We start from the raw sequence: 14,611 nt of genomic DNA on the forward strand, positions 1-14,611 counted from the left end.
TCATTAAATCACTAAATTAATGACAATAATTTTCGGACTAAACTGAAAAAGAGATAAATAATTAAGAAATAATTTTATAATTTTTATATATAAATTAAAATAATTAGAAAAATATTTTTAAAAAAAAATTGAAAAAATAAATAAATGCCATAAATAATGTAACATCTTTCACCTAAATTTTAAACCTTTTTCTTTTATTTTTTTCACCTAGAAATATTGATTACAATTATATATATATATGATACATTACTCCTTTTTGCATAATTTTATCATCATATCTTATAATTCAGAACATTAACTTTAATTGAAAATACAGAAGGAAAATAAAACAGAAAAATAAAGGACTAAAGAAATTGAAAGAAATTAATAATTTCGCGACTAATTTTGATTCAATAAACGCCAGATTTGCTATTCTGTCAAACTTTGTTTTTCCTTGTTTCTTTCATTTTCTTTTCTATTCTGCTCCCTTAAATTGTTCCCTTCAATATGAAATATTATCTCCTTAATCTCCTCCTAATTTGATATAAGTTCCACAAATAGATTGATACTTTCTACAAATAATTTTTCTTGCCTTTTGACACTTTGATTACTTTTCATATAAATTTCTCTAACAAAATGAAAAAAAAATCGTAGTATGTATCTCCTTATTGGAGAAACTACTAATTGAAATCATAGCAAGAAATGAGGAAAAGCTCATTCAAGTAGTTATAGGCACTGATAATTAAGCCCATGAAACAAGTCATTTCGGAAGGACTTTGAGATTGTATATCTTTCTCTTCTTAAAGAAATATGCACATCTCAGAAGGAAGAGAAGCAAATCAAAGGTTGCATATTCCCTTACCCTTCTATTTTATATGCTAAAATAAACAGTTTTGCCTTTTCATCTTCCATTTAGTAATTGAATGCGTATAGATCTTAACGTATATTGTTAATACTTTCAATTTTTTAGCCTTTTATCTTCCATTTAGTAATTGAATGCATATAGTTCTTAATGTATATGGTTAATACTTTCAGTTCTTCTTAAAGTATTGTATTTAGTGTGAGGAAAAATATTCAAAAAATAGATAAATAGGAATCCTGGCTTCGCCACATCACCGTTTTCACATCCAGCTTTATATTATATATAGATATAGATTTTCTTGAAACAATATATTTGTCTTACTAATCAAACAACATAAAATAAGTAAGATAAGCACTTATTTTGCAAGAAAATATTTTTCCCTCATACCAAACACACCTATGTTCAATAGAGTAGTTGAGATGCTCATAAACTAATCCAAACATATGTCATTATTTTTTAAATAGTTAAAACTTATTTTACCTCCTTAACCTTTAAGGGTGGGAAATAATACCCCTTCACCTTTTAAATGGGAATGACAACCTCCTTAAATAATCCCTATTTTTTTTTTCCCAACCTTTTCCTTAAAGCCTTTTCAATCCAAAGTCAAAATTCATACAAAGAAATAGCAGAGTTAATCACCTTGGCTAATTTTATATAAATATAAATGGAACACACATAACTGAAATTCTTTCATCTAATGAATCTTTAAGAAGAATCATTGAACTTTTCACACAAGGTTTACATTTCACCATATTAATTTTGATACTTCTCTCATAAATCAATTAGAGATGATTTTGATAAATCGAGCAGAATTTTATCCTATATGATAGCATTTCATGAATTTTATACTAGATGGATTTTGCAGAACATATCACATCGTATACACGAAGACAAATATTTTGACATGAACATTATACTTGTAAAAACTGAAGAACCTTCACTGAAACATGAGAAAATAAACAAAAGTTTCCGCTTCACAATACAATGACAGGAATGACGATGGAAAATATAACTACTCAGTAGCGAAAATGTAACTCTGCTTTGCTCAGCTCGTACTAGTTCTAACATCACAATGACTATCTAAGTCGGATATTTAAACCTTAATAGCATACTTTCTCAATGGATAGTACATCTCTTTCTTCTTCTCTCTTTCCGTCTTCAAAGATGCCTACATGTTAAGCACACACAAGTCGTTAATTCAAGAGCAAGAACCACGAGTCAGAAGTGAGTTTAGAAGAAAACACAAAAGACGTGCCCAAAAAAAACATCATGTCTGAATTTAGCAGTCTCAGCTGAATACATACTCCAAAAGCAAAAGCAAGTGCTTATGCTGATAGTGGACTATTCTAATGTAACTCGAATATGTATTTACCCCCAAAAAATCCAGGCAAAACTAGCCACCGAAATGAGAATTGTCATATTAAGGCAACAAAGTCCTTAACAAGAACCCTTCAGGTGTTATTTGTGCTTGTTGGGGTGAGGGCGATCGGTACAGCTGTAGACTGGTGGAAGTTTGTGCTAGGTGCTAAGCTACTAATGCTGAGTGAACTCGACATATAAACACACAAAAGCAAAACGTTTATTTCCAGAATTAGGCAGTATACAGAGAGATTAACCAATTTTACTTCCAAATTGCGAGTACAACACAATAAACACCGGAGAATGGACAACATAAGTCGGAGCTAAATGGAATAAAAATGAACATTTTGATGTATTTCCTCCTCCACCTTTTCTTTATACAGTTTTTCTATTTCTTCCCTCTCCTTACATTACCTTTTACCAGCAAACTGCTTTGTATAATATTGGAAAGAGGGTAAATGACATGTAAATGTCAACATACTTCAACCTTTTAAGATATTTAACATGTAATTGCAAGATGAGAGCTTGGGTTGTGCAGTTTGCCAAATAGTTGGATCTAAATACGGCAGATCATTGATCGGAAACACAGTCTTTCTTTCCTTCAAAAGAAGGAAGCAGTCTAATGCCAGTAAACATTTAAATGCAACATGGTAACAAACGAGCATAACATTTTACTTTTGAGCGGTAAATCAATACACATTTCCCAACCAAACAATCTCATAGAGATAGGGATATTATGCAACATTTTGATAAACTACACTTCAATTCAAATCTAGTTGGGTTCGGCTATATGAATCCTTTATATCCATTCCACTCTATCCGAGCCAAATTTCATCTAATACTAAATTTTGTCTTTTTAGGAAAATTTAGTGGCATATAACTGTGACACGCTGAAAAAAGAATATAGTGCCACTAATAATAACAAATTCAAAATTCTGCATCATATCTAAAGAACTGAGTACAAAACTAACAAACTATACCAAACAACACAAAAGAAAGCAACAGTTTTATGTCTAGAATGGCAAATCATTATATAGTTCTTTCAATTATTAGAAAATTAACATCAAATCCATAAGAATCAGGGTCAGGATTCAATTACTTGGTGCTTTGTAAGACGTCTACGGATGGCTCTGGTCTTCTTGGGACGAAGGTCAAGAGGCAAGTACTTCTTATTCTTGTATGCTTCCCTTAGTGCTGACTTCTGCCTCTGCGATATCACCGTCAACACCTGTGCTACTGACAGCCTTACCACCTTTCTGCATTAAAAAAAGGTGAACCATTTCAATAAATGAGTCAGCTTCACATATATGTCAACACGGACAGATGCAGCTTCGTGGAAGCAAGTGCACACCCACCACTTTAGGTCCAACTATGTATATCCATATAAAAGACAACTAAGGTTCTATCCAACCAAACTGGGGTCGACTATGTGAGACCTCACTGTTCATGAGTAAAATTTATCCACACCAAGTGTTTACATCAAACCAATACAACTTACCATGGTTAACTGATTTAATAGAGTAAAAATACATGTTGATTAATCATGGTCAAGTAAAAAAGTCTATGTACAAACATATGGCATAGATGTATTGAATTGGTGAAAACACCCAATACGGATAAGTTTTCACCCTGTTTATGAGGTTCCATTTAAGCTCAACTCACTCAATCCAACTCTATATAGTTGATTTTTTTTTATAAAACAGATATTTTTACTAAGTTGTTGTAAAAGAATAGCATGGGCAGTCCTACTCTACACCTACTGATTTCAAATTATAGATCCCCTCTGTGACGATAACCAATTGTTGATGTTGTATAGATATTTACACTCTGCATCAACTGGTTTCAAATTCTTTTATTAACTTTGTGTATTACTTATACGTTGTTTGATGTACTTTTTCAACCTATGTATACCTAATACACTCTATTAGCATGGTTATAGAAACAATTACTCCTCAAAACCTATTTCACATTATGCAATACAGGTTAATTTTAATACATCAAACCAAACTGTACCTAAGAAATAATCGTAAATAATATCAACATAACTAACATTAATAATACTACACTCTATTCATATTCTTATAATACTACCGCAAATTTCATATTCTGAATCCATCTCTGATTTAATACAAAGACGCAAAAAATGAATAGAAATTTTACATTTTAGAGAGCTTGTTGGGGGCACCGCCAGTGACTTTAGCAACACGGAGGAGAGCGAGTTCAGTTTTGAGATCCTTCAACTGACCCAAAAGATCAGCCTTGGATTTCTGCCTTAATTCGTGAACTTTGATCCTTGCTACAAAAAAAGAAGAAGAGGAAAATACTCAGTAATTAACAAAATGTAATGCGAATGATGAAAATGAAAATGGAAGTTCTTAGTTTGTACTTACCCATGGCGTTCTCTCACAGGCTCACTCTTCTCACACTGAAGAGAATTCCGAAACCCTAGGAGATGTTAAAATTCAGAAACCCCCTAAATTGATAGGATGAGCTGTATGGGCTGTGAAGCTTATGGGCTTGTATATACTTAAGGAAAATAATTAAAATATAAACTTATCTTATCATATTCTTTAAAATTTTCTACCATTTGAAAAAAAGAGAAGTAAATTTTAGGAATAACAAATATAAAAATCATATCATCGTTGTATAGCTACAATATTGATATTTGCGCTCCATAGCCAAGTTATGTTTGCTAAGGAACATCTGATTTGTATAAATCGCCGTGATTTGTATAACTAGGATGCTAATTTGTCTGTCTATGAAAATTGTGTTTGTATATGTATGTGTTTTCTATGTAAGGCTAGAGCGGCGAGCGAGATTGGGAAAAAGAGGAAAGAGGTGAGCGAGAGAGGACAAAGAGTGTAGAGAGGTGAATTGTATATGTATATCAGTTAGATAATTGTATATATGTAACTACTATGTATATGTATCTATGATTGTGTTTGTATATATGCATAAAATTTGAATTCATATACAATTGAATTGAGTTAAAAGATTTGTGTTTGTATATCAAATCTCTCTCTCTCGCTTTATACAAACACAAATTATACATTGTATTTTGTATAGTTTGTGTTTGTATAAAGCGCGAGAGAGAAAAAGACAAAAGAGAACTGACAGGAGAAGATTTGTATTTGTATAATTATAAGTGTATCGGACAAAGAGATATGTATTTGTATTTGTATTTGTATTTACAGTCTTCTCGCTTATACAAACACAAACACAAACTATACATATGTGTTTGTATAAAGTGAGAGTGGCGAGGGAGAGATGACTGAAAAAGAGGAGAGTGGCGAGAGAGATTTCAGAGAGAGGAGAGAGACAAATGACAAAAAATTTGCTGCGAATTGGAATTAAATGAAACTATAGCTATAACATTTATTTTGAATTAATAGTTTGTTATAATGCACAATTTTTCCTTTGAAAAATTTACAAAATCTCTACTCTCTTCTATTCTCGAATACATCACTTTACTCAATGTATCGGTTGAATACATCACTTTACGCGATGTATCGGAACGTACGCGATGTATCGAGACGTTGAGTGATGTATTCGAACTCGAGACGCGATGTATCTCGATGTTTTGGATGTATCCAAATTCCACCAAATTTAAGGAATTTTTGTAATTTGGAAATAATATGGATAAAATGTAATTAACTCTTAACATTATAAAATTTGTGTAAAATTTCCTACTTTTAATTCCCCATATATGGGATAAAGATGATAAATAAGAGGGAAAACTACACATACATTCATACCATATTATAATTTTACCTATACTTTCAAATAATTACCTATCGTATCACTAATTAAAAGTTTTCTATCATATATAGAGAAAGATGCACCTAGTTACATGTATTTTTGTTATCAGATACACTAAAATAGGAAGAGAGGCAGCGAGATAATCATGTATCCCAGATACATGTGAATCACACTAGATACACACTAGTATGGTGTACATGGCCGGGTTGGTTCGGATTTTTCAAATACCAAACCAAACAATTTGTGTCGAATTTTTAAATTTATAAACCAAATCAAACTAATAAAACTCGGGTTTTTCAACCTTGGGGTTTTCATTTTTTTTTTTTGGATTTTCGGGTTATTTCGATAAAGTATCCATACAAACATCTAATTAACTTGTGCTCCAAATATTTCTTTAGTTCTACAAAAATACAACTATATAAGGTATTTCTTAAGAAAATAATACAAAATATGAGATGAGTGATGATACTAAAAGATTCAACAAAAAAATAAAATGAAAGTGCATAACATAAATATTACAAATTAATAAGTTATAATGAAAATGATCGTAATTTAAAAGTACTAAATCATGCTAAAATAAGTCTAATAAGTATTAATTACGTAATTAAATATTTAAAAAAAAATTAAAATTAGGTTATGTATTTTAAATGTCAAAACCAATGTAAAACTAAAAAACAAATATTCAACATTATTGTCACTGTCAGTGTTGGATTAATTATTTTTGTTAGCATTAGTATTGATTTGATTTTGAATTGAGCTTTATTAGAATTACTAATAACTACCTATAAATTTTATGGAACCATTCAAAATTTCAAGTCTCAAAAACTTGAAATAATATGTCAACAGAAGCGAGAAGCGAGAAGCGAAGCGCGCGCTTTTTTTAAGTAAAGCGATATTTAGTATAAAAATAAAAAAATATTAAATAACTGAATAGAGGTAATATATTCTTAGATTAAAAGTAAATAGATAGTCAATAATACTCATAAGTCATAACATATAAAGCAAAAAATCAAAAACATAATTAAATCACAAAAGAATCAAACTCCTATTCTTCAACAAGATCCTCAAACTCTTCAAGTGCCATAACCAAGGGTTCTACTTGGTCATCATCTTCTTCATCATCAGAAGGCTCATCAACAAGGTTTCGACTTGAACTGGAACCTCTAGCTCCTCTTTCATTGCCCCTTAAAGTACTCCCCCTAAAACTATAAATATTCTCCTCAACACCACTTGCCATAGAAACATCACCATAAGTGAGACTTTCTCCTTCATACACTTCTTCATCTTGGTGATCTTGGGGTGCTCCGGTTAACCATTCATTTGCCTCATCAATACTATCCAACAAAATTGGATCAATGGTATTACGAGCATTGTAACGACGCGCCAATGTTCTATTATATTTGATGAACACTAGATCATTGAGGCGTGTCAACTCAAGCCTATTTCTCTTTTTACTATGAATCTGCACATAGTAGAAAGGAATTAATAGGAGGACTTAGGATGATTAAGATACCTATTAATTTAGTAATAATGTAATGTAGTTTCTCACATGTTCATACACGCTCCAATTTCTCTCACAACCGGATGCGCTACAAGTTAAACTTTGCACTCTAATAGCAAACTGTTGCAAGTTTGGGACATTATGACCATATTGCATCCACCATTCAACTGTAGAAGAGTTATTTTAAAAGATGTGTAATAACTTAAAAGTTGAAGCTTTAAACACAATTAAAAGATGAAATTCTCACCTGGTGACCTTAAGGTTCTAGCTCTAATGGCTGATTCAATTCCAAGTAGGCCATCCGCTTTCATGTACACACCAAGCTCCTCCCCTATTTTGTCTTGCAAATTTTTATCTGGGATCATCCTCTCAACACATTTATGATATCCCTGCCACACATCTTCAGTTAAAGTCTTCATGTCATTATTTTTATAATAGAGCCCTGGGTTCAAAATGTGTCCCGCTGCATGCAAAGGTTGATGAAGTTGATCTATCCACCTTGCATCAATGATTTCAAAAACACTTTTATATTTCCTTGTATCATAATTGAATGCCTTTTCAATACTTTCTTTGGCCCTGTCCATGGCTTCATAAATGTAACCCATTGGTGGTTTTTTCTCCCCATCCACCATACGAAGTACATGAATTAAAGGACCACCAACTCTAAGTGCTTGAACAACGTCATTCCAAAAAAATGGACTAATAATGTGTCTTGCAACTTCTTTACCAAGAGTTTCCTTTGAATAGATACTCTCATTCCATTCAGTTGACATAAACAAAGTTCTCAAATTTTTCTTTTGCTTATAAAAACTATACAAAGTCAAAAAAGCTGTTGCGAATCTTGTCTTGGCGGGTTTTACCAAATTTCTTTGCTTTGTGTATCTCCTCATCATATTCAACAACAATGCCCTTTGATTGATATAAGCATGTACCTTAACTGCCTTACCAAAAACTGTTTAAAAAAATGGTAGTTAAAATGTAAAGAAGCTAACAAAGTTTAAAAAAGAAAATTAAATATCAAGACTCAAGTTCACCTGTAGAATACGGGGCTTCTTTGAAAATGTCACCAAACATCAAGTTGATACAGTGAGCAGCACAAGGAGTCCAAAAAATATGTGGGAACACTCCCTTCAACATGTTACCCGCTTTTTTGTTCTCACTTGCATTATCAGTCACAACTTGTACCACATTTTCCTTGCCTATCTTCATGATAGTCTTCTCAAACAAGTTAAACATCTTATTAGAATCGGTAGAAGAGTCACTAGCATCATAAGATTCAAGAAACACACTCCCTCTTGGAGAATTCACCAAAACATTAATGACCATTTTTCCATTCCTTGCTGTCCATTTATCCATCATAATGGAACAACCATATGTTTTCCATTGAACCTTATGTTCTTCTACTATCTTGTTTGTCTTTTCCACCTCCTTTTTTAGAAAAGGAACTCTTACCTCATGATAGGTGGGGGGCTTCATTCCAGGGCCATATTGGCCAACTGCCTCAATGAATTCACCAAAACTCTCTGTGTAATTAACACAATTGAAAGGAAGCCCTGCATCATACATCCACCTAGCAAAAGCAGATACAGCACGATCCCTCAAAATCTTTCTAGAAGATTCTAAGTCAATAGGTCCACCTTTTCTCTTTTCGTTTGGTTTTTGCGAGAAATAGAGATTCATAGGACCCTTGATAGTGCTATTGATGGAAGACCCACTCCCACTACTTGAAGGCATCCTTTGATGCTTTGAGGGAGGCCCCATTGGCATATTAACTTCAACTTCATCATCATCCATTTCATCATTATCAACAAGATTAACCATGGATGCTTCATGGTTCATTTGAATTTTAAACTCATTTTTCTTCAACAAATATTCTTTGATCTCTTCCTTCACTTTATCCGGGACGTTCGGGCATACTTTAACATCTCTATAGCCACCGATAAGATGCTTTTTGTGACGAAATATTCCGCCATTGTATGTCACATCACAAAAGCTACATTTAACTTTTGTGTTACTACCCATAGGAGTTCCATACGCCCAAGCCGGATCCTTTTTTTGTGACATTTTGAATAAGAAAATACAACTTCACTAGTTACTACAAGCAAAAAAGAAGTGTCACTTAGTAACAAAACAACAAATTTACTAAGTAAGAAAAATAAAGACTATTAAGATTTAAGAGCAGCAACCAGAGCAGTCGCACTGTCTTGAAATAAAAAAAAAAACAGAGCAGCAAGCATACACACATCACTGATCACAGTTACTATATAGAAATAAAAAAGAAAACAGAGCAGCAAAAGAATTGGAAAAAACAGAGCAGTAATATTAATTGAAAAAAAAAGCAGGTCAGTAATAGAGATTGAAAAACAGAGCAGCAAACAGAAATTGGAAAAAAAAAATGCAGCAATAAAAATATAGATAACACCCAGCAGCAACCAAAAAAAAAAAACAGTAGCAGCAACCTCGAAGAGAAGGAGGAGAAGAAGAAGAAGAAGAAGAAAAAAACTTACAGCAGTGGTAACCTGGCAGCAACCAAAAATAGAAAAAAAATCGCAGATCAGTTGCAAAGAAAAAGAGAAGAAGAGAAGACGAGAAGAAGAAGAGAAGAAGAAGAAACTTACAGCAGCAGAGAAGAAGAAGAGAACTTACGCAGCAGAGAAGAAGGAGAAGAGCAGTCGCAACAGAGAAGAAGAAGGAGAAGAGCAGTCGCAGCAGAGAAGAAGAAGGAGAAGAGCAGTCCAAAAAAGAATTTGAAGTCGTGAAAGAGTATATTAAGTCGCATAAGGATTTCAGCAATTAAAAAAAAAAAAAAACTTACAATTTTTTTAAAAAAGAAACCCTAAACTGTTACCTTGTCAAAAAAAAACAAAAAAAAAAAACCCTAATTAGCGCTTTTTCAAATTAAGCGCGCTTTTTTTACGCTTTTGCTTTTCTGCGCTTCTCGCTTCTACAGTAGAAGCGAGCGCCTTTTCAATGTCGCCTCGCTTCACGAAATAAAAGCACAGGGGCCTCGCCTCGCCTCGCTTCTCGCTTTAAGCGCGCTTTTTTGCGCTTTTTACAACACTATTATATCAAAGTAAATACTTTTATGTATAAAATAAATTTTAAAAATTATATATATATATATATAATGTCGGGTTAGTTTGGTCTCAGGTTGACTTTTTTAGTTAAAATTAAACCAACCCAAGTATAGTCAGGTTTTTTTTTCCAATACCAAATCAAGTCAAATCAAATCATTAGTCAGGTTTTTTTCCGGTGTGACTCGATTTGCGGTTTGGTTCGGTATTCAATTCGATTTCGTACACCTTTACACACTAGTTACATGTATCTATACGTATCTGGGATAAGTGAGTGAGATTTGTTATATATCTCAAATACATGTGAATCCACTTGGATATTGTGTATCAAAACAAATTACACCTAATTCAGAGTCGCCACTTGGAATTGAGTTATGGTGTTCCAAGTCACCTTTTTAAAAAATCCCTAATCAAGAGGAAATAACTTTTTATTTGGTCTGCGAACTAGAAATTCGAGTAAGGAATTATGTTGACCAAAGGGAAGGTATTAGGCATTCCTCGAATCCCGTGGTTCTAACACAATCGCTTTTATTGACTTATACTTATCTTAAATTATTGTTTTGGATACATTATTACATGCCATTATTTGTTTGCATTTTTTATTGTTGAACATTTTTTTGTCTGGTTTTAACCTAGATGCGTAACCGCATTCTTGGTCTTGACATTTAGAGACATAATTGTCTTCTTATGTTGCACCTAATAATTTTATCTATAAGTCTCTACTTTAAATTAATGAAAGTTAACTATATTATTGGACAAGGTGCGTCACCGCATCCTTGAGTTTATTTTTTAAAGTCTCAAAAAAGATGTGTAACCACATTCTTAATTGAAACAAATATTAACATGCCTAAAACTCATCTAGTATTAAAAGCGCTTACTCTTATTTTTGTGAATTTTAGACAACTAATATTTTCATTCCATTATTATATATATTAATTGATGATATTTTTAATTAAATTAATCTACATATCAAATTATTCAACCAAACCTAAATAGAGTAAATTCAAGTTCAATAAAAAAATCCATTTGTTTGTTTATTGGGTAATGACTCATTTATCCTAAAAATACATAAATTAAAATAGACAATTGACATCAACATTAAACCACAACAATGACATAAAAAATAGTGGCTTAGGCATAACAAAATTGAATAACAACAAAAAATAAAATTCTTACATAGCAATAGGATTTTATTCATCTCGTAGAGATTTGCACTAAGAACTAACATAAATATAACTAATCATGTGAGCAGTTTATTTAGTCTCTCAAAATAAACTTAAGATGTCAATATTCATTTCAATCAAATTATAAATGAAACAAGACTATAAGGAAACTTATCATAAAATCACATCAAATTCCCAAAATAAATTAAAGAGATAAAGTAAAGTTGAATACCGCAAAATCATAATCGAAGCTCGATTAGAACACCTACAAATCTTTTGTAAGTTGTATGTGATGGTATAGGTATTGTGTTTATATGAAAATAGTAATGAAAAAGGAAAAAAAAAGATGTGAATGTGTTGGTGAATTTTTGAAAAAAAAGAAGAGTAAAATAAAGTGTGAATATGTTTTTTTCTTTGTCTTCGTGCAGAAGTGTGCGAGTCTTTTTTTTTCTTTTTGCTGCTGTACTTTTGTATTTTTTGTGTTGCTTGTTCTCTCTCTTTTTTTTTTTTGGTGTTGTGCATGTGTGTGTATTAATATAGTGTGTAGTAGTAGTATGTATATAGGTTGTGAGTGGGGGAGTGTTGTTGTCACGTTGTAGTGGGGTGGGAAATTAAGGGGTTACTGGGGTGAGGGTTGTGGGAATTGTGAAGAGTAGTGGGGTTAAGGTTATTATTATATTTTAATAATTAATATAAAAATTATAATAATAAAAATATTAGCTAATTATAAAAATAAAATAATAATTGAATAGCTAATCTAAAATTATAATTAAGAAATACTAGCTTATTATTAATCTAAAATTAAAAGAAAACATATATTTTTTAATATTTTCAAATTTTTTAAGATAAACTTACTAAAATAAGACAAAAACCAAAATATAGCTTAGACATAAAAAAACTATTTAAGGAATAAAAATAGTGTAAAACCTTATATTAGGTAAAAAATTACGTATCTACAGTTTGCCCCTCTTTGATTGAAACACGAAGAGTTTTCAGACAAACCAACAAGTTTTGACCGGACTCTTATTTGAAAAAAAAAAGTGATCGAGTCTTGGTTTTGGACATCCTACATATCCCAGGTTATAAGGGAATCAGGTCACATGTAGTTCAAGGAGATGAGGTGATGAGTTGGAAGTTAAGTGAGGTTCCATCGAGGCTCCAGATCGCGGCTCTTATCCTTAATTACATAAAAAAAAATGAAAACTATTAGTCAAAAGGAAAATAAAAGTACAAACTCCTATCTATGCAGCTTCCCTTGAGTCTTCACTTGAGTCTTGACTTTGAGATATCACCTTGATTTTTGGTGAGTATCTTGATCTTGAATGGAATCGATGCTTAACTTACCACTTAGAGTGAGCTTTTGACACTCTTCAAAATGACAATTTGAAAATGTTTTTGAATGAATGCATGTTTTCTTGATAAGTAGTTGTAAAATTATTTAGATCATAAAACATCTTTTCATAAATTAATCATGCATAAGCTTTCATAAATCATCATGCACAAATCTATAACTTTCTTCATAAACTCATATCTTCATAAGTTCATAGTTAAAATCATGAAGGCATAATACATAAGCATGACCCTTAACTTGGCTTCAACGAATAACTATGCCCTCCAACTTTGAATTTGCACAAGTAGACACTTAAACTTGTATAAAATTGAACAAGTAGACACAAGTGTCCTACATGGCACAATACACATAGGACGCCATGTAGGATAGAAAATTGCCATGTAGGGTGCCATGTAGGACGAATGTGTCCATTTGCTCAATTTTATACAAGTTTAAGTGCCTACTTGTGCACACCCAAAGTTAAAGGTCATAGTTGCCAACTAACGTCAAGGTAAGGGTCATGTTTATGCATTATGCCAAATCATGAATAATGCATGAGTTATAAAAATCAATAGAAAATCATGTAGTTTAATCAAGACATATATAGAAAAATTGAAATTGAACAATTAAATCAACATCAATTAAGACCCATGAAAATCACATGAAACCCTAAGCAATTTATGAGAAATTGAATTGGAAAATTTGAAATCCATTGGGACCCATTGGATGAATGAAATCTAATGGTTAAATTCCACATACTTTGAAGAATCCTAGCTTTATAGTTGAAAGAGGAGACTAGGATCTTGAATATCCATTGAATCTCTTGAAGCCCTAGGAGAAAACTTGGAGAAGAAGATTGGAGATATTTTTGGAGTGAATGGGTGGATTAGAATCTTTAGAAATTATTTATATTCATTTAGAATAGGTAAAAATGACATAGTAGGGTTAAAAGAGTGGGAAAATACTTAAATAGCCCCGACTTAAAAATTGTTGAAACACCCTCTATGGAAGCTTTTCATTGACCATCAATCGCTTCACCGTCCGTCAACCCATCTGTAGACCCTTGACTTAGATTATTTTCCACAGGTTTCAGGTCCATGGATGGGTTCACTCACCGTGGAACCTTTCACCATCTGTGAACCTGTCCATAGACCATTACCATAAATTTTGTTAACGTGTAGAGTATGAATAAGAAGGAAGTTTATCACAGTTCACACTCTATCACACAATAATAATATGAATGAAGTGAAGTATTTCCTAAAACGTTTCATAGACTCTTATTCATAAATGTGGTACGCATCACAACTATGAACAAGACTCTACTTAACACAACTTCAGACATTCTAGAACTCTGGTCGTAACATGGTGCCTAGAGCCACGAGTGACCCCAAGCTAACCTTATGGTCGGCATGACACCAAGAATATACAAAAAAAAATGAAAATACCGAAGATAACTAAAATACTAATATGGAAGATAATACAAAAAGAGATTATTTATATCGAATAGACAAATATCTGATAAATCATAAGTTAAATCTAAACTAACTATCTGAAAGACTCTACTAAGACGAGTTGCTAGGACAA

The 14,611-nt window shown here is 32.1% G+C and overlaps 3 protein-coding genes across 3 annotated transcripts; all 3 read right to left on the minus strand.

Annotated features, from left to right (window-relative positions):
• Positions 1–1,736: 1,736 nt before the first annotated feature.
• LOC125840762 (60S ribosomal protein L35-like) lies at positions 1,737–4,594 on the minus strand. The gene is made up of 4 exons (XM_049519735.1): positions 4,591–4,594; positions 4,361–4,523; positions 3,300–3,456; positions 1,737–2,009 (listed from the first exon to the last, which is right to left on the minus strand). The coding sequence occupies exons 1-4, from the start codon at positions 4,592–4,594 to the stop codon at positions 1,935–1,937; spliced, it is 399 nt and encodes a 132-aa protein (XP_049375692.1). The 3' UTR covers positions 1,737–1,934.
• A 2,260-nt stretch (positions 4,595–6,854) lies between these two features.
• LOC125840733 (uncharacterized) lies at positions 6,855–7,944 on the minus strand. The gene is made up of 3 exons (XM_049519705.1): positions 7,708–7,944; positions 7,509–7,627; positions 6,855–7,421 (listed from the first exon to the last, which is right to left on the minus strand). The coding sequence occupies exons 1-3, from the start codon at positions 7,877–7,879 to the stop codon at positions 7,005–7,007; spliced, it is 708 nt and encodes a 235-aa protein (XP_049375662.1). The 5' UTR covers positions 7,880–7,944; the 3' UTR covers positions 6,855–7,004.
• Positions 7,945–8,477: 533 nt separating this feature from the next.
• LOC125840763 (uncharacterized) lies at positions 8,478–9,524 on the minus strand. Its single transcript, XM_049519737.1, has one exon. It carries the CDS (start codon positions 9,522–9,524, stop codon positions 8,478–8,480), a length of 1,047 nt encoding a protein of 348 aa, XP_049375694.1.
• Between the last annotated feature and the right edge of the window lie 5,087 nt (positions 9,525–14,611).

The sequence above is a fragment of the Solanum verrucosum genome, unplaced genomic scaffold (genome assembly GCF_900185275.1).
Source record: "Solanum verrucosum unplaced genomic scaffold, falcon-dt-bn FXZP01000187.1, whole genome shotgun sequence".
NCBI classification, from domain to species: Eukaryota; Viridiplantae; Streptophyta; class Magnoliopsida; order Solanales; family Solanaceae; genus Solanum; species Solanum verrucosum.